Below are 25,812 nucleotides of genomic sequence, written 5' to 3'. Positions count from 1 at the left end.
GAGACGGTGTGAAAATAGAGTCAAGTGGATATATACAGTGGGGAGAACAAGTATTTGATACACTGCCGATTTTGCAGGTTTTCCTACTTACAAAGCATGTAGAGGTCTGTAATATTTATCATAGGTACACTTCAACTGTGAGAGACGGAATCTAAAACAAAAATCCAGAAAATCATATTGTATGATTTTTAAGTAATTCATTTGCATTTTATTGCATGACATAAGTATTTGATACATCAGAAAAGCAGAACTTAATATTTGGTACAGAAACCTTTGTTTGCAATTACAGAGATCATACGTTTCCTGGAGTTCTTGACCAGGTTTGCACACACTGCAGCAGGGATTTTGTCCCACTCCTCCATACAGACCTTCTCCAGATCCTTCAGGTTTCGGGGCTGTCGCTGTGCAATACGGACTTTCAGCGCCCTCCAAAGATTTTCTATTGGGTTCAGGTCTGGAGACTGGCTAGGCCACTCCAGGACCTTGAGATGCTTCTTACGGAGCCACTCCTTAGTTTCCCTGGCTGTGTGTTTCGGGTCGTTGTCATGCTGGAAGACCCAGCCACGACCCATCTTCAATGCTCTTACTGAGGGAAGGAGGTTGTTGGCCAAGATCTCGCGATACATGGCCCCATCCATCCTCCCCTCAATACGGTGCAGTCGTCCTGTCCCCTTTGCAGAAAAGCATCCCCAAAGAATGATGTTTCCACCTCCATGCTTCACGGTTGGGATGGTGTTCTTGGGGTTGTACTCATCCTTCTTCTTCCTCCAAACACGTCGAGTGGAGTTTAGACCAAAAAGCTCAATTTTTGTCTCATCAGACCACATGACCTTCTCCCATTCTTCCTCTGGATCATCCAGATGGTCATTGGCAAACTTCAGACGGGCCTGGACATGCCCTGGCTTGAGCAAGGGGACCTTGCGTGCGCTGCAGTATTTTAATCCATGACGGCATAGTGTGTTACTAATGGTTTTCTTTGAGACTGTGGTCCCAGCTCTCTTCAGGTCATTGACCAGGTCCTGCCGTGTAGTTCTGGGCTGATCCCTCACCTTCCTCATGATCATTGATGCCCCACGAGGTGAGATCTTGCATGGAGCCCCAGACCGAGGATGATTGACAGTCATCTTGAACTTCTTCCATTTTCTAATAATTGCGCCAACAGTTGTTGCCTTCTCACCAAGCTGCTTGCCTATTGTCCTGTAGCCCATCCCAGCCTTGTGCAGGTCTACAATTTTATCCCTGATGTCCTTACACAGCTCTCTGGTCTTGGCCATTGTGGAGAGGTTGGAGTCTGTTTGATTGAGTGTGTGGACAGGTGTCTTTTATACAGGTAACGAGTTCAAACAGGTGCAGTTAATACAGGTAATGAGTGGAGAACAGGAGGGCTTCTTAAAGAAAAACTAACAGGTCTGTGAGAGACGGAATTCTTACTGGTTGGAAGGTGATCAAATACTTATGTCTTGCAATAAAATGCAAATTAATTACTTAAAAATCATACAATGTGATTTTCTGGATTTTTGTTTTAGATTCCGTCTCTCACAGTTGAAGTGTACCTATGATAAAAATTACAGACCTCTACATGCTTTGTAAGTAGGAAAACCTGCAAAATCGGCAGTGTATCAAATACTTGTTCTCCCCACTGTATGTGCTGTGTGTGTGTGTGTGTGTGTGTGTGTACACATGAATGTTTACATGTATAGAGAATATTGTCCGCGTCGGGAGGAGTGTGATGTGCTTAGCGCCCCTCTCCTCTCGTTGCCTGTGCACTGTCTACCAACATCCTGTCTTGGGCTTGCAGCTCTGCTCTCAGTGGGAAATAAAAATGGATCTCACTACCCCACCCAAAGAAAATGGTGTTAGAGAGCGGAGCAAGCTGTGCTTTGACAAGAACAGCTAGACAGACACCCTCGAATGAGTGGTTAGAGGGGGAGGAGGGGGGAGGGGGGAAGAGGGTTTAAAGGGGTCTAGAGGAGCTAGAGGGGGCGAGAGGAGTTAGAGGGGGGTTAGGAGTTAGAGGGGCAAGCGGAGTGGTTAGGGGGGAGTAGAGGAGTTAGGGGGGAGTAGAGGAGTTAGAGGGGGGTAGGGGAGTTAGGGGGGCAAGTAGAGTGGTTAGAGGGGGGTTGAGGAGTTAGAGGGGCGTTAGAGGAGTTATGGGGGGTTAGAGGAGTTAGGGGGTGGAGTAGAGGAGTTGGGGGGAGTAGATTAGCTGGATGGGGGTAGAGGAGTTATAGGGAGGAGTTATAGGGGTGTAGAGGAGTTATAGGGGGAGTAGAGGCTTTATAGGGGGAGTAGAGGAGTTATAGGGGGAGTAGAGGAGTTATAGGGGGAGTAGAGGAGTTATAGGGGGGAGTAGAGGAGTTATGGGGGTGAGTAGAGGAGTTATAGGGGGAGTAGAGGAGTTATAGGGGTGAGTAGAGGAGTTATAGGGGGAGTAGAGGAGTTATAGGGGGGAGTAGAGGAGTTATAGGGGTGAGTAGAGGAGTTATAGGGGGGAGTAGAGGAGTTATGGGGGTGAGTAGAGGAGTTATGGGGGTGAGTAGAGGAGTTATGGGGGTGAGTAGAGGAGTTATGGGGGTGAGTAGAGGAGTTATGGGGGTGAGTAGAGGAGTTATAGGGGGGAGTAGAGGAGTTATAGGGGTGTAGAGGAGTTATGGGGGTGAGTAGAGGAGTTATAGGGGGAGTAGAGGAGTTATGGGGGGGAGTAGAGGAGTTATGGGGGTGAGTAGAGGAGTTATGGGGGTGAGTAGAGGAGTTATGGGGGTGAGTAGAGGAGTTATGGGGGTGAGTACAGGAGTTATGGGGGTGAGTAGAGGAGTTATGGGGGTGAGTAGAGGAGTTATGGGGGGGAGTAGAGGAGTTATGGGGGGGAGTAGAGGAGTTATGGGGGGGAGTAGAGGAGTTATGGGGGGGAGTAGAGGAGTTATGGGGGGGAGTAGAGGAGTTATAGGGGGGAGTAGAGGAGTTATATGGGTGTAGAGGAGTTATATGGGTGTAGAGGAGTTATAGGGAGGAGTTATAGGGGTGTAGAGGAGTTATAGGGAGGAGTTATAGGGGTGTAGAGGAGTTATAGGGAGGAGTTATGGGGGTGTAGAGGAGTTATAGGGAGGAGTTATAGGGGTGTAGAGGAGTTATAGGGGTGTAGAGGAGTTATAGGGGTGTAGAGGAGTTATAGGGGTGTAGAGGAGTTATAGGGGTGTAGAGGAGTTAAAGGGGGGAGTAGAGGAGTTATAGGGGGGAGTTATATGGGTGTAGAGGAGTTATAGGGGGGAGTAGAGGAGTTATAGGGGGGAGTTATATGGGAGTAGAGGAGTTATAGGGGGGAGTAGAGGAGTTAGAGGGGGAGTAGAGGAGTTATAGGGGGGAGTTATATGGGTGTAGAGGAGTTAAAGGGGGGAGTAGAGGAGTTATAGGGGGGAGTTATATGGGAGTAGAGGAGTTATAGGGGGGAGTAGAGGAGTTATAGGGGGGAGTTATATGGGAGTAGAGGAGTTATAGGGGGGAGTAGAGGAGTTATAGGGGAGTAGATTAGCTGGATGGGGGTAGAGGAGTTAGAGGGGGGCTAGAGGCGTTAGAGGGGGGCTAGAGGCGTTAGAGGGGGGCTAGAGGCGTTAGAGGGGGGGCTAGAGGCGTTAGAGGGGGGGCTAGAGGCGTTAGAGGGGGGGCTAGAGGCGTTAGAGGGGGGGCTAGAGGCGTTAGAGGGGGGGCTAGAGGCGTTAGAGGGGGGGCTAGAGGCGTTAGAGGGGGGGCTAGAGGCGTTAGAGGGGGGGCTAGAGGCGTTAGAGGGGGGGCTAGAGGCGTTAGAGGGGGGGTAGAGGCGTTAGAGGGGGGGTAGAGGCGTTAGAGGGGGGGGGGTAGAGGCGTTAGAGGGGGGCTAGAGGCGTTATAGTGAAGTAGAGGAGTTATAGTGAAGTAGAGGAGTAATGGGGGGGGTAGAGGAGTTATAGTGGGGGAGTAGCGGAGTTATGGGGGGGAGTAGAGGAGTTATAGTGGGGAGTAGAGGAGTTATAGTGGGGGAGTAGCGGAGTTTTGGGGGGGAGTAGAGGAGTTATGGGGGGGAGTAGAGGAGTTATAGGGGGGAGTAGAGGAGTTATAGTGGGGAGTAGATGAGTAATGGGGGGGTAGAGGAGTTATAGGTGGGAGTAGATGAGTTATAGTGAAGTAGAGGAGTTATGGGGGGGAGTAGAGGAGTTATGGGGGGGAGTAGAGGAGTTATAGGGGGGAGTAGAGGAGTTATAGTGAAGTAGAGGAGTAATGGGGAGGGTAGAGGAGTTATGGGGGGGAGTAGATGAGTTATAGTGAAGTAGAGGAGTAATGGGGGGGGGGGGTAGAGGAGTTATAGTGAAGTAGAGGAGTTATAGTGAAGTAGAGGAGTTATAGTGGGGAGTAGCGGAGTTATGGGGGAGTAGATTAGCTGGATGGGGTAGAGGAGTTAGAGGGGCAAGCGGAGTGGTTAGAGGAGTTATGTGGGGGAGTAGAGGAGTTATAGGGGGGAGTAGATGAGTTATGTGGGGAGTAGAGGAGTTATAGGGGGGAGTAGATGAGTTATAGTGAAGTAGAGGTGTTATGGGGGGGAGTAGAGGAGTTATAGGGGGGAGTAGATGAGTTATAGGGGGGAGTAGATGAGTTATAGCGGGGAGTAGAGGAGTTATAGGGGGGAGTAGAGGAGTTATAGGGGGGAGTAGAGGAGTTATAGGGGGGAGTAGAGGAGTTATAGGGGGGAGTAGAGGAGTTATAGGGGGGAGTAGAGGAGTTATAGGGGGGAGTAGATTAGTTATAGGGGGGAGTAGAGGAGTTATGGGGGTGAGTAGAGGACTTATGGGGGTGAGTAGAGGAGTTATAGGGGTGTAGAGGAGTTATGGGAGTGAGTAGAGGAGTTATAGGGGGAGTAGAGGAGTTATAGGGGGAGTAGATTAGTTATAGGGGGGAGTAGAGGAGTTATGGGGGTGAGTAGAGGAGTTATGGGGGTGAGTAGAGGAGTTATAGGGGTGTAGAGGAGTTATAGGGGTGTAGAGGAGTTATGGGAGTGAGTAGAGGAGTTATAGGGGGAGTAGAGGAGTTATAGGGGGAGTAGAGGAGTTATAGGGGGGAGTAGATGAGTTATGGGGGGGAGTAGATGAGTTATGGGGGGGAGTAGAGGAGTTATGGGGGGGAGTAGAGGAGTTATGGGGGTGAGTAGAGGAGTTATATGGGAGTAGAGGAGTTATATGGGTGTAGAGGAGTTATATGGGTGTAGAGGAGTTATAGGGGGGAGTAGAGGAGTTATGGGGGTGAGTAGAGGAGTTATAGGGGGGAGTAGATGAGTTATGGGGGGGAGTAGAGGAGTTATAGGGGGAGTAGATGAGTTATAGGGGGAGTAGATGAGTTATAGGGGGGAGTAGAGGAGTTATGGGGGTGAGTAGAGGAGTTATATGGGAGTAGAGGAGTTATAGGGGGGAGTAGAGGAGTTATAGGGGGGAGTAGAGGAGTTATGGGGGTGAGTAGAGGAGTTATAGGGGTGAGTAGAGGAGTTATAGGGGGAGTAGATGAGTTATAGGGGGAGTAGATGAGTTATAGGGGGAGTAGATGAGTTATAGGGGTGTAGAGGAGTTATAGGGGGAGTAGAGGAGTTATAGGGGTGTAGAGGAGTTATAGGGGGGAGTAGAGGAGTTATAGGGGGAGTAGAGGAGTTATAGGGGGGAGTAGAGGAGTTATGGGGGTGAGTAGAGGAGTTATAGGGGGGAGTAGGTGAGTTATAGGGGGGAGTAGAGGAGTTATAGGGGGAGTAGAGGAGTTATAGGGGTGTAGAGGAGTTATAGGGGGGAGTAGAGGAGTTATAGGGGGGAGTAGAGGAGTTATAGGGGTGTAGAGGAGTTATAGGGGGGAGTAGAGGAGTTATAGGGGGGAGTAGAGGAGTTATAGGGGGAGTAGAGGAGTTATAGGGGGGAGTAGATGAGTTATAGGGGGGAGTAGATGAGTTATAGGGGGGAGTAGATGAGTTATAGGGGGGAGTAGATGAGTTATAGGGGGGAGTAGATGAGTTATAGGGGGGAGTAGAGGAGTTATAGGGGGGAGTAGAGGGGTTATAGGGGGAGTAGAGGAGTTATAGGGGTGTAGAGGAGTTATAGGGGGGAGTAGATGAGTTATAGGGGGGAGTAGAGGAGTTATAGGGGGAGTAGAGGAGTTATAGGGGGAGTAGAGGAGTTATAGGGGTGTAGAGGAGTTATAGGGGGAGTAGATGAGTTATAGGGGTGTAGATGAGTTATAGGGGTGTAGAGGAGTTATAGGGGGGAGTAGAGGAGTTATAGGGGGGAGTAAATTAGTTATAGGGGGGAGTAAATGAGTTATAGGGGGGAGTAGATGAGTTATAGGGGGGAGTAGATGAGTTATAGGGGGGAGTAGATGAGTTATAGGGGGGAGTAGAGGAGTTATGGGGGTGAGTAGAGGAGTTATAGGGGTGAGTAGAGGAGTTATAGGGGGGAGTAGAGGAGTTATAGGGGGGAGTAGATGAGTTATAGGGGGGAGTAGATGAGTTATAGGGGGGAGTAGATGAGTTATAGGGGTGTAGAGGAGTTATGGGGGTGAGTAGAGGAGTTATAGGGGGAGTAGAGGAGTTATAGGGGGAGTAGAGGAGTTATAGGGGGGAGTAGAGGAGTTATAGGGGGGAGTAGAGGAGTTATGGGGGTGAGTAGAGGAGTTATAGGGGTGAGTAGAGGAGTTATAGGGGGAGTAGATGAGTTATAGGGGGAGTAGATGAGTTATAGGGGGGAGTAGATGAGTTATAGGGGTGTAGAGGAGTTATAGGGGGAGTAGAGGAGTTATAGGGGTGTAGAGGAGTTATAGGGGGGAGTAGAGGAGTTATAGGGGGAGTAGAGGAGTTATAGGGGGGAGTAGAGGAGTTATGGGGGTGAGTAGAGGAGTTATAGGGGGGAGTAGAGGAGTTATAGGGGGGAGTAGAGGAGTTATAGGGGGGAGTAGAGGAGTTATATGGGGAGTAGAGGAGTTATAGGGGGGAGTAAATGAGTTATAGGGGGGAGTAGATGAGTTATAGGGGGGAGTAGATGAGTTATAGGGGGGAGTAGATGAGTTATAGGGGGGAGTAGATGAGTTATAGGGGGGGAGTAGATGAGTTATAGGGGGGAGTAGATAAGTTATAGGGGGGAGTAGAGGAGTTATAGGGGGAGTAGAGGAGTTATAGGGGGAGTAGAGGAGTTATAGGGGTGTAGAGGAGTTATAGGGGGGAGTAGATGAGTTATAGGGGGGAGTAGAGGAGTTATAGGGGGAGTAGAGGAGTTATAGGGGTGTAGAGGAGTTATAGGGGGGAGTAGAGGAGTTATAGGGGGAGTAGAGGAGTTATAGGGGGAGTAGAGGAGTTATAGAGGGGAGTAGAGGAGTTATGGGGGGGAGTAGAGGAGTTATAGGGGGGAGTAGAGGAGTTATAGGGGGGAGTAGATGAGTTATAGGGGGGAGTAGAGGAGTTATGGGGGTGAGTAGAGGAGTTATGGGGGTGAGTAGAGGAGTTATAGGGGTGAGTAGAGGAGTTATAGGGGGAGTAGATGAGTTATAGGGGGAGTAGATGAGTTATAGGGGGGAGTAGATGAGTTATAGGGGTGTAGAGGAGTTATAGGGGGAGTAGAGGAGTTATAGGGGGGAGTAGAGGAGTTATAGGGGGGAGTAGAGGAGTTATAGGGGGAGTAGAGGAGTTATAGGGGGGAGTAGAGGAGTTATGGGGGTGAGTAGAGGAGTTATAGGGGGGAGTAGAGGAGTTATAGGGGGAGTAGAGGAGTTATAGGGGAGTAGAGGAGTTATAGGGGGGAGTAGAGGAGTTATAGGGGGAGTAGAGGAGTTATAGGGGTGTAGAGGAGTTATAGGGGGGAGTAGAGGAGTTATAGGGGGGAGTAGAGGAGTTATAGGGGGGAGTAGAGGAGTTATAGGGGGAGTAGAGGAGTTATAGGGGGGAGTAAATGAGTTATAGGGGGGAGTAGATGAGTTATAGGGGGAGTAGATGAGTTATAGGGGGGAGTAGATGAGTTATAGGGGGGGAGTAGATGAGTTATAGGAGGGAGTAGATGAGTTATAGGGGGGAGTAGAGGAGTTATAGGGGGGAGTAGAGGAGTTATAGGGGGAGTAGAGGAGTTATAGGGGTGTAGAGGAGTTATAGGGGGGAGTAGATGAGTTATAGGGGGGAGTAGAGGAGTTATAGGGGGAGTAGAGGAGTTATAGGGGTGTAGAGGAGTTATAGGGGGGAGTAAATGAGTTATAGGGGGGAGTAGATGAGTTATAGGGGGAGTAGATGAGTTATAGGGGGGAGTAGATGAGTTATAGGGGGGGAGTAGATGAGTTATAGGAGGGAGTAGATGAGTTATAGGGGGGAGTAGAGGAGTTATAGGGGGGAGTAGAGGAGTTATAGGGGGAGTAGAGGAGTTATAGGGGTGTAGAGGAGTTATAGGGGGGAGTAGATGAGTTATAGGGGGGAGTAGAGGAGTTATAGGGGGAGTAGAGGAGTTATAGGGGTGTAGAGGAGTTATAGGGGGGAGTAGAGGAGTTATAGGGGGAGTAGAGGAGTTATAGGGGGGAGTAGATGAGTTATAGGGGGGAGTAGATGAGTTATAGGGGGGAGTAGATGAGTTATAGGGGGGAGTAGATGAGTTATAGGGGGGAGTAGAGGAGTTATAGGGGGGAGTAGAGGAGTTATGGGGGTGAGTAGAGGAGTTATAGGGGGGAGTAGATGAGTTATAGGGGGGAGTAGATGAGTTATAGGGGGGAGTAGATGAGTTATAGGGGGGAGTAGATGAGTTATAGGGGGGAGTAGATGAGTTATAGGGGGGGAGTAGATGAGTTATAGGAGGGAGTAGATGAGTTATAGGGGGGAGTAGAGGAGTTATAGGGGGGAGTAGAGGAGTTATAGGGGGAGTAGAGGAGTTATAGGGGGAGTAGAGGAGTTATAGGGGTGTAGAGGAGTTATAGGGGGGAGTAGATGAGTTATAGGGGGGAGTAGAGGAGTTATAGGGGGAGTAGAGGAGTTATAGGGGTGTAGAGGAGTTATAGGGGGGAGTAGAGGAGTTATAGGGGGAGTAGAGGAGTTATAGGGGGGAGTAGATGAGTTATAGGGGGGAGTAGATGAGTTATAGGGGGGAGTAGATGAGTTATAGGGGGGAGTAGATGAGTTATAGGGGGGAGTAGATGAGTTATAGGGGGGAGTAGAGGAGTTATAGGGGGGAGTAGAGGAGTTATAGGGGGGAGTAGAGGAGTTATGGGGGTGAGTAGAGGAGTTATAGGGGGGAGTAGATGAGTTATAGGGGGGAGTAGATGAGTTATAGGGGGGAGTAGATGAGTTATAGGGGGGAGTAGATGAGTTATAGGGGGGAGTAGATGAGTTATAGGGGGGAGTAGAGGAGTTATAGGGGGGAGTAGAGGAGTTATGGGGGTGAGTAGAGGAGTTATAGGGGGGAGTAGATGAGTTATAGGGGGGAGTAGATGAGTTATAGGGGGGAGTAGATGAGTTATAGGGGGGAGTAGATGAGTTATAGGGGGGAGTAGATGAGTTATAGGGGTGTAGAGGAGTTATAGGGGGGAGTAGAGGAGTTATGGGGGTGAGTAGAGGAGTTATGGGGGTGAGTAGAGGAGTTATGGGGGTGAGTAGAGGAGTTATAGGGGGAGTTATAGGGGGAGTAGAGGAGTTATAGGGGGAGTAGAGGAGTTATAGGGGGAGTAGAGGAGTTATAGGGGGGAGTAGAGGAGTTATAGGGGGGAGTAGAGGAGTTATGGGGGGGAGTAGATGAGTTATGGGGGGGAGTAGAGGAGTTGTAGGGGGGAGTAGAGGAGTTGTAGGGGGGAGTAGAGGAGTTGTAGAGGAGTTGTAGGGGGGAGTAGAGGAGTTGTAGGGGGGAGTAGAGGAGTTGTAGGGGGGAGTAGAGGAGTTGTAGGGGGGAGTAGAGGAGTTGTAGGGGGGAGTAGAGGAGTTGTAGGGGGGAGTGGAGGAGTTGTAGGGGGGAGTGGAGGAGTTGTAGGGGGGAGTGGAGGAGTTGTAGGGGGAGTAGAGGAGTTGTAGGGGGGAGTAGAGGAGTTGTAGGGGGGAGTAGAGGAGTTGTAGGGGGGAGTAGAGGAGTTGTAGGGGGGAGTGGAGGAGTTGTAGGGGGGAGTGGAGGAGTTGTAGGGGGGAGTGGAGGAGTTGTAGGGGGGAGTGGAGGAGTTGTAGGGGGGAGTGGAGGAGTTGTAGGGGGGAGTGGAGGAGTTGTAGGGGGGAGTGGAGGAGTTGTAGGGGGGAGTGGAGGAGTTGTAGGGGGGAGTGGAGGAGTTGTAGGGGGGAGTGGAGGAGTTGTAGGGGGGAGTGGAGGAGTTGTAGGGGGGAGTGGAGGAGTTGTAGGGGGGAGTGGAGGAGTTGTAGGGGGGAGTGGAGGAGTTAGAGGGGGGAGTGGAGGAGTTAGAGGGGGGGGTGGATTAGCTGGATGGGGTAGAGGAGTTAGAGGGGGTCTAACAATAATACCCCTGTCGAGGCTCCCCAGCCCTCCCTAGTCCCCAGCCCTCCCTAGTCCCCAGCCCTCCCTAGTCCCCAGCCCTCCCTAGTCCCCAGCCCTCCCTAGTCCCTAGCCCTCCCTAGTCCCCAGCCTGCTATTGTATGCGGTTTGGTAAGTATAGACCCATTTTGCCCCAAGAGCAGATTTAATAGACAACACTTTGATGTGTGTGTCGCTTGCATTATTGAGGTGGCATATTTGTGAAATGGATGTGCTGTGCATGAGACTTCCATCATTACATGAATGAGTATAGAATATATACTGCAGATATTCCTATAGATGTAAGAATCTTTTTGAATGGGCTCTTCCACCCTCCCCTATGATGCAACGGCTGTGTAACCTCAATATTTGATGGATAATTGTTTCCTGTGTTGAACAAAGAACATAAATCACCAGCCTTGTAAGAATTGCACATACACTCCTTTTTCATTCCCGGGGTCTTCACTCATAGATGTTTCATTATCTTCCACTCTCTCTCAATTACATTTCAATGTACTTTATTGGCATGACATACAGTATTGATACATAGTGCCAAAGCACAATGATACATTATAAAAAGAGTCATTAATAAGTATTAACAATAGAAAATGACCATGTTATGGAAATCAACAGAATGATCCAGTAACAATGTTAATATGGGGGTGAAATTAAATAATGGACTCGATAAAATAATACACATTCTTCCTCATCCTATTGCAGTTGTCACTAACTGTCATCTTGTGGCAGGTTGTTATGTAGTGTGCTGCCAACCTACAGCTTTCTATGTCCTCTCCTAGTAGGATTGGTAGCTTTTCTTCATCAGAGCGCTTTTTGAAACTTAGAATTTTAAATTAAAATGTGGGGAAGTACTGTTCTCTAATGGTTGTGTATTTTGTGCATTTAATGAGGAAGTACAGCTCTGTGTCTGGTTCTTTCATAATGCAGTGATCACTCTGCCTGCCTTCTTTTGGCAGCCAGCTTTTTCTGTCTGCGCTTTGATATGGCTAGGCTGTGCTCACTGGCTACCCTTTGTTATGGCTAGGCTGTGCTCACTGGCTGCCCTTTGATATGGCTAGGCTGTGCTCACTGGCTGCCCTTTGATATGGCTAGGCTGTGCTCACTGGCTGCCCTTTGATATGGCTAGGCTTTGCTCACTGGCTGCCCTTTGGTTATCATTTGCCTCTTTCGCTCAAGTCAATTCAAAGGGCTTCTCTCTGTCTCTCATATGAGGTGTTTTTCCCAGCCGTCACTCTCCAGAGCCACGAAGCAGGTGCCCTGTCTTCCTATAGTCTAATTAACAGGCTTTACCTGACAAACTAATTGCACAATCCCTCATTAGTCTTAAAAGCCTCATCAGTTTGGGATGCAGCGGAAAGAAACTCATTGATTCTACGAAAAGGGAGAGAGAGGAGGGAGAGAGAGAGGAGAGAGAGAGAGACTATGAGCCCTACCTCCAACACATTCTCCTGTTTCCATGGAGACCAGGGAGCCAATCGGGTGGCCCGGCTGCGGGCTGTACTACCGTGAGCAGAGGAGAGGTGGTGTAGGGAGGATGTGGATGACATCCGGTGTGTATTAGAGACAATAAATATATAATTCTCGCTCCTGCAGGTTATCCCCATGCTTTTGATGGCTAGCCCTGTCTCCTCTGCCTCGGCACGTGTTCAGCCATCATCACCCAGCATGGGTTTAAATGGAGGCTGTTTATCAGTGTTAAACAGGCAGCCTCCCAGCCTCACTGTGCCCTGCTCTACCACTACACACCCCCTGCCTGCTTTTTGGACCTGCCTCGTTACATCACAGAGCTCTTTCTGGCTGGCTGTTTGTGACTGAGAGTGAGAGTGTATGTGAGAGAGTGTATGAGTCTGTGCGCACGCTTCTGCTCTGTTGAGTCAAGTCCCATTGACGAGCCAGGAGGATGGACAAGCCAAGCGTGTGGCGTGCCGTGGTGAGCAGCACCGACCCCAGGCGTCCCCGCAGCGAGTCCAGCACACCACCCGGCGGCGGGGCTCACCCGGACAGACCCAGCTCTGCCATGTCCTACCGGCTATATGACATGTGAGTAGTAGCAGTCCCTGTGAACCTAATGCTGTATGAATGGGGCTGTATGGAGGTGTGGCTGTGGCTGGGCTGATGCAACCAGGCAGGCACTGGTCCTTCCATCCTTCATTGACAGGGATGCACTGTGGCACTTTGTTATTGCAGTGTCTCCAGTGCATGTGCTGAGTCACCTAGCTGGTGCTTGCAGACCTTGCTCTGTCCTCTCCTCTCATCCTGTCATGTCTGGAGAATAGAGATGGGATGAGTTTGTGGCTCTGCCGACAGAGCTCTAGTTAGTTAACAACCCTTGCCCTAAGGGGAATGGTGGTCATGTGGGGGGATGTCTGTGTGTGTGTGGTAGAGATGTGTGTGTGGTAAACATGGCTGTTAATATTTATATGATCATTTTTTTATGCTTTTTGTTGAAATGGACACTGTATGATGTGATGAGGGAGGATGAACGGTTTTTGGTAGACTGTTGTGATGTTATACTGTCAGATTGTTTCCATTGTGATTCAAATCACCCTGTCATGGGAGTTGTTTTGAGTGGCTGATGACTGACAAGGAGAATATGACTCATTTTTGGCTGATGCTATGACGGCTCTTATGTAGTGCGTGATTTCCTCCCAGCTCTGACGTGGTGTGTGTGTGTGTGTGTGTGTGTGTGTGTGTGTGTGTGTGTGTGTGTGTGTGTGTGTGTGTGTGTGTGTGTGTGTGTGTGTGTGTTATGGATACGGCTGGTACTTGTAGTGGATGTTATTTTTGGGATGTCGTTGTTCGCTTCAACACTGTTTTGGATGCTTCATGCTTGTCTCTCCAGTTTAGTGTTGCTGCTATCTCAGCTGAATAAATCCTTGTCATCTCTGATTAGGTCTTTGTTTGTGAAAGGATACAGGAATCGTATTGTATTCCTGTATCACACAGTGAACCTCCAACCTCTCTCTTCCGGAGGGGTGGGGGGGTTGAATTTCTATTGTTGTTTCGGTGCAGGTGCCTGCGCCAACATCGCTTTGTTCCAACATGATTCCACACAGAGCTCATATGACTGAAAAAAAGAGATATCATCACGTAAAAATCTATTTTTGTCAGTTTATCCTGTTTTGCATTTTATGATGGTATGCAACCTAACGAAGATGCATTGGTTAGTGTGCACTTACAATGATTATCAGATAGATCTTCATGTGTGTGGATGCGTATTGCTCAGGTATCATTATGTGTTATATGAATTGGCCCGTCACTGGGTGATCATTTTGTGCAGAAAATAGGGATCAGTCCAATTAAAAAATATGCAATAGCCTCTGCCAAGTCCTTCACAGGCAATCTGGTCTTGTTACTCACAATCCCAAAAGCTAGAGTCATTTTGCAGTACCTACAATATTATAACACATGATTTTTCACAGTGATGCTTTCATTTTGTGTGGTATTTTTCAGCATTAAAGTAATACGTCATAAGCCCCAGGCAGGCCACCACTGCTACAGTCCAATACCTGTGTGTTTTTATTCTGCTTGACTGGGATGGTTATAAGCATTGCATAATCAGCAGCACCATCTGTCTCCGATTCCTTGTCTGTCCTTTCACCAGTCTTCCAGTAGCAGTCCACTTCACTGCACACAGACTGATGGACTGACTGACGCCTTTAAATGAGACCAGATTAGTGCAGGTCAGGAAGTCAAGGTGACACGGGGGTCAGGGTTAAAGGGCTAATCTTAAATTCAAACAATAACAACGTGGATACCCCGCCGCTTGCTTTTGGTAAACAGCTGAGAGATGGGGCTTCAGAAAAATAACCCCTCTCAAATTCCTAGACAGACCAATGGATGCAAGAACTGACCATGAGATCAAAATGATCCTTTTAACCATGTTTTGAAACTGTTTGTTTACATTGACTTTGTTAAGAAACGTAGGAGTTGAACAAGCTTACAGTGCATTCAGAAAGTATTTTAGACCCCTTCCCTTTTTCCACATTTTGTTACGTTACAGCTACGTTAAAAAAAAAAATGTACTCATCAATCTACACACAATACCCCATACGGACAAAGTGAAAACAGGTTTTAAGAAATGTTTGGAAATGTATAAAAAATAAAAAACACATACCTTATTTACATAAGTATTCAGAACCTTTGCTATGAGAAATTGAGCACAGGTGCATCTTGTTTCCATTGATCGTACTTGAGATGTTTCTACAACTTGATTGGAATCCACCAGTGGTAAATTCAATTGATTGGACATGATTTGGAAAGTCACACACCTGTCTATATAAGGTACCATAGTTGACTGTGCATGTCAGAGCAAAAAACAAGCCATGAGGTCGAAGGAATTGTCAGTAGAGCTCCAAGACAGGATTGTGTCGAGGCACAGATCTGGGGAAGGGTACCAAAAACGTTCTGCGGCATTGAACACAGTGGCCACCATCATTCTTAAATGGAAGAAGTTTGAATCCACCAAGACTCTTCCTAGAGCTGGCCGCCCTGCCAAACTGAGTAATCAGGAGAGAAGGGCCTTAGTCAGGGAGGTGACCAAGAACCCAATGGTCACTCTGACAGAGCTCTAGTGTTCCTCTGTGGAGATGGGAGAACCTTCCAGAAGGACAACCATCTCTGCAGCACTCCACCAATCAGGCCTTTATGGTAGAGTGGCCAGACGGAAGTCACTCTTCAGTAAAAGGCACATGACAGCCCGCTTGGAGTTTGCCATCAGGCACTTAAAGGACAAGATTCTCTGGTCTGTTGAAACCAAGATTGAACTCCTTGGCCTGAATGCCAAGCGTCTGGAGGAAACCTGGCACCATCCCTACGGTGAAGCATGGTGGTGGCAGCATCATGCTGTGTGGCTGTTTTTCAGCAGCATGGACTGGGAGACTAGTCAGGATCTAGGGAAAGATGAACGGAGCAAAGTACAGAGAGATCCTTGATGAAAACTTGCTCCAGAGTGCTCAGAACCTCAGACTGGTGTGAAGGTTCACCTTCCAAAAGGACAACGACCCTAAGCACACAGCCAAGGCAATGCAGGAGTGGCTTCGGATCAAGTCTCTGAATGTCCTTGAGTGGCCCAGCCAGAGCCTGGACTTGAACCCGATCATTTTTCTGCAGAGAAAAATGGGAGAAACTCCCCAAATGCAGGTGTGCCAAGCTTGTAGCGTTATACCCAAGAAGACACAAGGCTGTAATTGCTGCCAAAGGTGCTTCAACAAAGTACTGAGTAAAGGGTCTGAATACTTATGTAAATGTTATATTTTTGTTTTTTATTTTTAATACATTAGCACACATTTCAACAACAAAAAATGTTGCTTTGTTATTACGGGGTATTGTGTGTAGATTGATGAGGGGGAAAAAATATTTGATACATTTTAGAATAAGGCTGTAACCTAAGGAAATATGGAAAAAGTCAAGGGGTCTGAATAATTTCCGAAGGCACTGTAACATTCAAAATGGGTGAACATTTCCTTTTAAATAGATTTAAAAACAGGTGACTTACTGGGTGATTGTTTTTCTATTACGGTATCTTTACTTTTACAGAGAAAATACTGATCATCACCATCCAACTACACAGAATGAAGGAGACCTATAGTCATCACTTCCCTATGAACCTGACTGTGGTAATACAGAGATATGAACCTGACTGTGGTTATACAGAGATATGAACCTTACTGTGGTAATACAGAGATATGAACCTGACTGTGGCAGTACAGAGATATGAACCTGACTGTGGCAGTACAGAGATATGAACCTGACTGTGGCAGTACAGAGATATGAACCTGACTGTGGTAATACAGAGATATGAACCTGACTGTGGTAATACAGAGATATGAACCTGACTGTGGTTATACAGAGATATGAACCTGACTGTGGTAATACAGAGATATGAACCTGGCTGTGGCAGTACAGAGATATGAACCTGACTGTGGTAATACAGAGATATGAACCTGACTGTGGTAATACAGAGATATGAACCTGACTGTGGTAATACAGAGATATGAACCTGACTGTGGCAGTACAGAGATATGAACCTGACTGTGGTAATACAGAGATATGAACCTGACTGTGGTAATACAGAGATATGAACCTGACTGTGGTAATACAGAGATATGAACCTGACTGTGGTAATACAGATATGAACCTGACTGTGGCAGTACAGAGATATGAACCTGACTGTGGTGGTATTATAGAGATATGAACCTGACTGTGGCAGTACGGAGATATGAACCTGACTGTGGTAATACAGAGATATGAACCTGGCTGTGGCAGTACAGAGATATGAACCTGACTGTGGCAGTACAGAGATATGAACCTGACTGTGGCAGTACAGAGATATGAACCTGACTGTGGCAGTACAGAGATATGAACCTGACTGTGGCAGTACAGAGATATGAACCTGACTGTGGTGTACAGAGATATGAACCTGACTGTGGTGTACAGAGATATGAACCTGACTGTGGTTATACAGAGATATGAACCTGACTGTGGCAGTACAGAGATATGAACCTGACTGTGGTGTACAGAGATATGAACCTGACTGTGGTAATACAGAGATATGAACCTGACTGTGGCAGTACAGAGATATGAACCTGACTGTGGTGTACAGAGATATGAACCTGACTGTGGTAATACAGAGATATGATCTAATATAGTATGATCCTCAGAGACTGGTCCCTACTGATGACATACAGTATGATGACAAGAGAGTGTTTACATACAATCAACTTGGCACAAGAGCTGGGAAAAAAACAGGATTTGTACAGTATTGGGTGATATACTCTGTCATTATGCCCATTTCTACTTCTACCCTTCTCTCTGATGGCCCAGGGGACAGTGGCTCAGGGAAGGGTGAGAGAGTGGGACAGTGTTATTGTGAAGACAGGCTCGTACAACCATGCAGAATGTATCTGCGCATTAGCGCGCACGTGTGTGTGTGTGTGTGGTGAGTGACTTGCAGGGCTGTTGCTTACTGCCCCATGTGCTGACTAGATCAGATGTGACAGCATGCTCTCTGTATTGCCTGGCCAAGCAGTGACAGCAGGATTATTTACATAGTCACAGTCTTACATAATGGCCAGCATGAACATGGGGGTCAAATCCTTTTCATCTTTCCTTTGTATCTCTCTGTGGTTAAATTCCATTTCAATTCAGTCAATTAAGTGCATCAAATTTCTAAGAATTGAATGATCGGCCTATTCATTGGAAATACTTCCTTGAAATGGAAATAGAATGTCTATTAATATTATCATCTGAAATGATGGATGGAATTTGATCTGAGCCAATCGTTGGCAGTGGCAGCATGTGTTATGCAGACTGTGGCTATGCAGGCCGGTAGGTAACAGCCTGTCATGCTGCCTTGTGTCCTGCTGCCTGACTCTGCAGTTCCAGCTCTGTGCCGTGTGCTGCCGTGTACTCAGGCTAAAAGCAGAGAAATGTGCTGCCAGTGCCTGGCGGTGGTGGTGACGCACTCTGTTGTTTTTCTGCCTATCGTAGCGCTGGCGTCATCAGGACAGCGGCTTCACAATTCCATCTACCAGATAATATCTGGGTATGGGCATCCCTGCATCGATGCCTGAGCCTTTAGGCTACACTACAGCTACTCTACATCCCTCCAGAGAGTCCGACATTATTCAAATGAACCGTGACAACCCAGAATGTATATCCATTATGTTTATTTTACATGACGAGTCAATATTGTTTTATATGGAGATATTTTGGGAAATATATGATTGGAGTATTTCAACATATTTCTTCCTGGGCACGTAGTCAAACTCCTATCAGTAAACCCCTCTGCACCAGGAGGCTGTTAGTATGGTCGCTCATAGCCTAAAATGTCCCTACAACCCTTATCCCAGCACCTCACATCTACAACCCTTAGCCCAGCACCTCACATCTACAACCCTTATCCCAGCACCTCACATCTACAACCCTTAGCCCAGCACCTCACATCTACAACCCTTAGCCCAGCACCTCACATCTACAACCCTTAGTCCAGCACCTCACATCTACAACCCTTATCCCAGCACCTCACATCTACAACCCTTATCCCAGCACCTCACATCTACAACCCTTAGCCCAGCACCTCACATCTACAACCCTTAGTCCAGCACCTCACATCTACAACCCTTATCCCAGCACCTCACATCTACAACCCTTATCCCAGCACCTCACATCTACAACCCTTAGCCCAGCACCTCACATCTACAACCCTTAGCCCAGCACCTCACATCTACAACCCTTATCCCAGCACCTCACATCTACAACCCTTATCCCAGCACCTTACATCTACAACCCTTAGTCCAGCACCTCACATCTACAACCCTTATCCCAGCACCTCACATCTACAACCCTTAGCCCAGCACCTCACATCTACAACCCTTATCCCAGCACCTCACATCTACAACCCTTATCCCAGCACCTCACATCTACAACCCTTATCCCAGCACCTCACATCTACAACCCTTATCCCAGCACCTCACATCTACAACCCTTATCCCAGCACCTTACATCTACAACCCTTAGTCCAGCACCTCACATCTACAACCCTTATCCCAGCACCTCACATCTACAACCCTTATCCCAGCACCTCACATCTACAACCCTTAGCCCAGCACCTTACATCTACAACCCTTAGCCCAGCACCTCACATCTACAACCCTTAGTCCAGCACCTCACATCTACAACCCTTATCCCAGCACATCACATCTACAACCCTTAGTCCAGCACCTCACATCTACAACCCTTAGTCCAGCACCTCACATCTACAACCCTTAGTCCAGCACATCACATCTACAACCCTTATCCCAGCACCTCACATCTACAACCCTTGGCCCAGCACCTCACATCTACAACCCTTGGCCCAGCACCTCACATCTACAACCCTTAGCCCAGCACCTCACATCTACAACCCTTATCCCAGCACCTCACATCTACAACCCTTATCCCAGCACCTCACATCTACAACCCTTAGTCCAGCACCTCACATCTACAACCCTTATCCCAGCACCTCACATCTACAACCCTTATCCCAGCACCTCACATCTACAACCCTTATCCCAGCACATCACATCTACAACCCTTATCCCAGCACCTCACAAATACAACCCTTATCCCAGCACCTCACATCTACAACCCTTATCCCAGCACATCACATCTACAACCCTTATCCCAGCACCTCACATCTACAACCCTTATCCCAGCACCTCACATCTACAACCCTTAGTCCAGCACCTCACATCTACAACCCTTATCCCAGCACATCACATCTACAACCCTTATCCCAGCACCTCACATCTACAACCCTTATCCCAGCACCTCACATCTACAACCCTTAGCCCAGCACCTCACATCTACAACCCTTATCTCAGCACCTCACATCTAAAACCCTTAGCCCAGCACCTCACATCTACCCTACAACCCTTAGCCCAGCACCTCACATCTACAACCCTACAACCCTTAGCCCAGCACATCACATCTACCCTACAACCCTTATCCCAGTACCTTACATCTACAACCCTTAGCCCAGCACCTCACATCTACAACCCTTGGCCCAGCACCTCACATCTACAACCCTTATCCCAGCACCTCACATCTACAACCCTTAGCCCAGCACCTCACATCTACCCTACAACCCTTAGCCCAGCACCTCACATCTACAACCCTACAACCCTTAGCCCAGCACATCACATCTACCCTACAACCCTTATCCCAGTACCTTACATCTACAACCCTTAGCCCAGCACCTTACATCTACCATACAACCCTTAGTCCAGCACCTCACATCTACCCTACAACCCTTAGTCCAGCACCTCACATCTACCCTACAACCCTTAGCCCAGCACCTTACATCTACCATACAACCCTTAGTCCAGCACCTCACATCTACCCTACAACCCTTAGCCCAGCACCTCACATCTACAACCCTTATCCCAGCACCTCACATCTACAACCCTTAGCCCAGCACCTCACATCTACCCTACAACCCTTAGCCCAGCACCTCACATATACCCTACAACCCTTAGCCCAGCACCTCACATCTACCCTACAACCCTTAGCCCCTCACATCTACCCTACAACCCTTAGCCCAGCACCTCACATCTACCCTACAACCCTTAGCCCCTCACATCTACCCTACAACCCTTAGCCCCTCACATCTACCCTACAACCCTTAGCCCAGCACCTCACATCTACCCTACAACCCTTAGCCCAGCACCTCACATCTACCCTACAACCCTTAGCCCAGCACCTCACATCTACCCTACAACCCTTAGCCCAGCACCTCACATCTACCCTACAACCCTTAGCCCAGCACCTCACATCTACCCTACAACCCTTAGCCCAGCACATCACATCTACAACCCTTAGTCCAGCACCTCACATCTACAACCCTTAGTCCAGCACCTCACATCTACAACCCTTATCCCAGCACCTCACATCTACAACCCTTGGCCCAGCACCTCACATCTACAACCCTTAGCCCAGCACCTCACATCTACAACCCTTATCCCAGCACCTCACATCTACAACCCTTATCCCAGCACCTCACATCTACAACCCTTAGCCCAGCACATCACATCTACAACCCTTGGCCCAGCACCTCACATCTACAACCCTTAGCCCAGCACCTTACATCTACAACCCTTAGTCCAGCACCTCACATCTACAACCCTTATCCCAGCACCTCACATCTACAACCCTTATCCCAGCACCTCACATCTACAACCCTTATCCCAGCACCTCACATCTACAACCCTTGGCCCAGCACCTCACATCTACAACCCTTAGCCCAGCACCTTACATCTACCCTACAACCCTTATCCCAGCACATCACATCTACAACCCTTATCCCAGCACCTCACATCTACAACCCTTATCCCAGCACCTCACATCTACAACCCTTATCCCAGCACCTCACATCTACAACCCTTGGCCCAGCACCTCACATCTACAACCCTTAGCCCAGCACCTTACATCTACAACCCTTAGTCCAGCACCTCACATCTACAACCCTTATCCCAGCACATCACATCTACAACCCTTGGCCCAGCACCTCACATCTACAACCCTTAGCCCAGCACCTTACATCTACAACCCTTAGTCCAGCACCTCACATCTACAACCCTTATCCCAGCACCTCACATCTACAACCCTTAGCCCAGCACCTCACATCTACAACCCTTAGTCCAGCACCTCACATCTACAACCCTTATCCCAGCACATCACATCTACAACCCTTGGCCCAGCACCTCACATCTACAACCCTTAGCCCAGCACCTTACATCTACCCTACAACCCTTATCCCAGCACCTCACATCTACCTTACAACCCTTATCCCAGCACCTCACATCTACAACCCTTATCCCAGCACCTCACATCTACAACCCTTAGCCCAGCCACTCACATCTACAACCCTTATCCCAGCACCTCACATCTACAACCCTTATCCCAGGACCTCACATCTACAACCCTTAGCCCAGCACCTTACATCTACCCTACAACCCTTAGCCCAGCACCTCACATCTACCCTACAACCCTTAGCCCAGCACCTTACATCTACCCTACAACCCTTATCCCAGTACCTCACATCTACAACCCTTAGCCCAGCACCTTACATCTACAACCCTTATCCCAGGACCTCACATCTACAACCCTTAGCCCAGCACCTCACATCTACAACCCTACAACCCTTAGCCCAGCACATCACATCTACCCAACAACCCTTATCCCAGTACCTCACATCTACAACCCTTAGCCCAGCACCTTACATCTACCCTACAACCCTTAGTCCAGCACCTCACATCTACCCTACAACCCTTAGCCCAGCACCTTACATCTACCATACAACCCTTAGTCCAGCACCTCACATCTACCCTACAACCCTTAGCCCAGCACCTCACATCTACAACCCTTATCCCAGCACCTCACATCTACCCTACAACCCTTAGCCCAGCACCTCACATCTACCCTACAACCCTTAGCCCAGCACCTCACATCTACAACCCTTATCCCAGCACATCACATCTACAACCCCTAGTCCAGCACCTCACATCTACAACCCTTAGTCCAGCACATCACATCTACAACCCTTATCCCAGCACCTCACATCTACAACCCTTGGCCCAGCACCTCACATCTACAACCCTTATCCCAGCACCTCACATCTACAACCCTTATCCCAGCACCTCACATCTACAACCCTTATCCCAGCACCTCACATCTACAACCCTTATCCCAGCACCTCACATCTACAACCCTTAGTCCAGCACCTCACATCTACAACCCTTAGTCCAGCACCTCACATCTACAACCCTTATCCCAGCACCTCACATCTACAACCCTTAGCCCAGCACATCACATCTACAACCCTTGGCCCAGCACCTCACATCTACAACCCTTAGCCCAGCACCTTACATCTACAACCCTTAGTCCAGCACCTCACATCTACAACCCTTATCCCAGCACCTCACATCTACAACCCTTATCCCAGCACCTCACATCTACAACCCTTATCCCAGCACCTCACATCTACAACCCTTGGCCCAGCACCTCACATCTACAACCCTTAGCCCAGCACCTTACATCTACCCTACAACCCTTATCCCAGCACATCACATCTACAACCCTTATCCCAGCACCTCACATCTACAACCCTTATCCCAGCACCTCACATCTACAACCCTTGGCCCAGCACCTCACATCTACAACCCTTAGCCCAGCACCTTACATCTACAACCCTTAGTCCAGCACCTCACATCTACAACCCTTATCCCAGCACATCACATCTACAACCCTTGGCCCAGCACCTCACATCTACAACCCTTAGCCCAGCACCTTACATCTACAACCCTTAGTCCAGCACCTCACATCTACAACCCTTATCCCAGCACCTCACATCTACAACCCTTAGCCCAGCACCTCACATCTACAACCCTTAGTCCAGCACCTCACATCTACAACCCTTATCCCAGCACATCACATCTACAACCCTTGGCCCAGCACCTCACATCTACAACCCTTAGCCCAGCACCTTACATCTACCCTACAACCCTTAGCCCAGCACCTCACATCTACAACCCTTAGTCCAGCACCTCACATCTACAACCCTTATCCCAGCACATCACATCTACAACCCTTGGCCCAGCACCTCACATCTACAACCCTTAGCCCAGCACCTTACATCTACCCTACAACCCTTATCCCAGCACCTCACATCTACCTTACAACCCTTATCCCAGCACCTCACATCTACAACCCTTATCCCAGCACCTCACATCTACAACCCTTAGCCCAGCCACTCACATCTACAACCCTTATCCCAGCACCTCACATCTACAACCCTTATCCCAGCACCTCACATCTACAACCCTTAGCCCAGCACCTTACATCTACCCTACAACCCTTAGCCCAGCACCTCACATCTACCCTACAACCCTTAGCCCAGCACCTTACATCTACCCTACAACCCTTATCCCAGCACATCACATCTACAACCCTTATCCCAGCACCTCACATCTACAACCCTTATCCCAGCACCTCACATCTACAACCCTTGGCCCAGCACCTCACATCTACAACCCTTAGCCCAGCACCTTACATCTACAACCCTTAGTCCAGCACCTCACATCTACAACCCTTATCCCAGCACATCACATCTACAACCCTTGGCCCAGCACCTCACATCTACAACCCTTAGCCCAGCACCTTACATCTACAACCCTTAGTCCAGCACCTCACATCTACAACCCTTATCCCAGCACCTCACATCTACAACCCTTAGCCCAGCACCTCACATCTACAACCCTTAGTCCAGCACCTCACATCTACAACCCTTATCCCAGCACATCACATCTACAACCCTTGGCCCAGCACCTCACATCTACAACCCTTAGCCCAGCACCTTACATCTACCCTACAACCCTTAGCCCAGCACCTCACATCTACAACCCTTAGTCCAGCACCTCACATCTACAACCCTTATCCCAGCACATCACATCTACAACCCTTGGCCCAGCACCTCACATCTACAACCCTTAGCCCAGCACCTTACATCTACCCTACAACCCTTATCCCAGCACCTCACATCTACCTTACAACCCTTATCCCAGCACCTCACATCTACAACCCTTATCCCAGCACCTCACATCTACAACCCTTAGCCCAGCCACTCACATCTACAACCCTTATCCCAGCACCTCACATCTACAACCCTTATCCCAGGACCTCACATCTACAACCCTTAGCCCAGCACCTTACATCTACCCTACAACCCTTAGCCCAGCACCTCACATCTACCCTACAACCCTTAGCCCAGCACCTTACATCTACCCTACAACCCTTATCCCAGTACCTCACATCTACAACCCTTAGCCCAGCACCTTACATCTACAACCCTTATCCCAGGACCTCACATCTACAACCCTTAGCCCAGCACCTCACATCTACAACCCTACAACCCTTAGCCCAGCACATCACATCTACCCAACAACCCTTATCCCAGTACCTCACATCTACAACCCTTAGCCCAGCACCTTACATCTACCATACAACCCTTAGTCCAGCACCTCACATCTACCCTACAACCCTTAGTCCAGCACCTCACATCTACCCTACAACCCTTAGCCCAGCACCTTACATCTACCATACAACCCTTAGTCCAGCACCTCACATCTACCTTACAACCCTTATCCCAGCACCTCACATCTACAACCCTTATCCCAGCACCTCACATCTACAACCCTTAGCCCAGCCACTCACATCTACAACCCTTATCCCAGCACCTCACATCTACAACCCTTATCCCAGGACCTCACATCTACAACCCTTAGCCCAGCACCTTACATCTACCCTACAACCCTTAGCCCAGCACCTCACATCTACCCTACAACCCTTAGCCCAGCACCTTACATCTACCCTACAACCCTTATCCCAGTACCTCACATCTACAACCCTTAGCCCAGCACCTCACATCTACAACCCTTATCCCAGCACCTCACATCTACAACCCTTATCCCAGCACCTCACATCTACAACCCTTAGTCCAGCACCTCACATCTACAACCCTTAGTCCAGCACCTCACATCTACAACCCTTATCCCAGCACCTCACATCTACAACCCTTAGCCCAGCACATCACATCTACAACCCTTGGCCCAGCACCTCACATCTACAACCCTTAGCCCAGCACCTTACATCTACAACCCTTAGTCCAGCACCTCACATCTACAACCCTTATCCCAGCACCTCACATCTACAACCCTTATCCCAGCACCTCACATCTACAACCCTTATCCCAGCACCTCACATCTACAACCCTTGGCCCAGCACC

The 25,812-nt window shown here is 48.7% G+C and overlaps 1 protein-coding gene across 4 annotated transcripts in view; it reads left to right on the top strand.

Moving 5' to 3' along the window:
- Positions 1-25,812, top strand: part of LOC139542811 (IQ motif and SEC7 domain-containing protein 1-like) — a 263,640-nt gene that overhangs the window by 120,650 nt on the left and 117,178 nt on the right. The window contains exon 1 of one of the 4 annotated variants that reach the window (XM_071348663.1): positions 12,050-12,530. The exons of the other annotated variants lie outside the window; for them this stretch is intronic. Within the exon in view, the coding sequence (XP_071204764.1) occupies positions 12,391-12,530 (140 nt within the window). The 5' untranslated portion in view covers positions 12,050-12,390. Of the gene's footprint in view, positions 1-12,049; positions 12,531-25,812 lie in introns of those variants that run through there. 4 annotated transcript variants of the gene reach the window in all.

The sequence above is a fragment of the Salvelinus alpinus genome, chromosome 17 (assembly GCF_045679555.1).
Source record: "Salvelinus alpinus chromosome 17, SLU_Salpinus.1, whole genome shotgun sequence".
Classification (NCBI taxonomy): Eukaryota; Metazoa; Chordata; class Actinopteri; order Salmoniformes; family Salmonidae; genus Salvelinus; species Salvelinus alpinus.
This window is presented reverse-complemented; position numbering and strand designations above follow the sequence as displayed.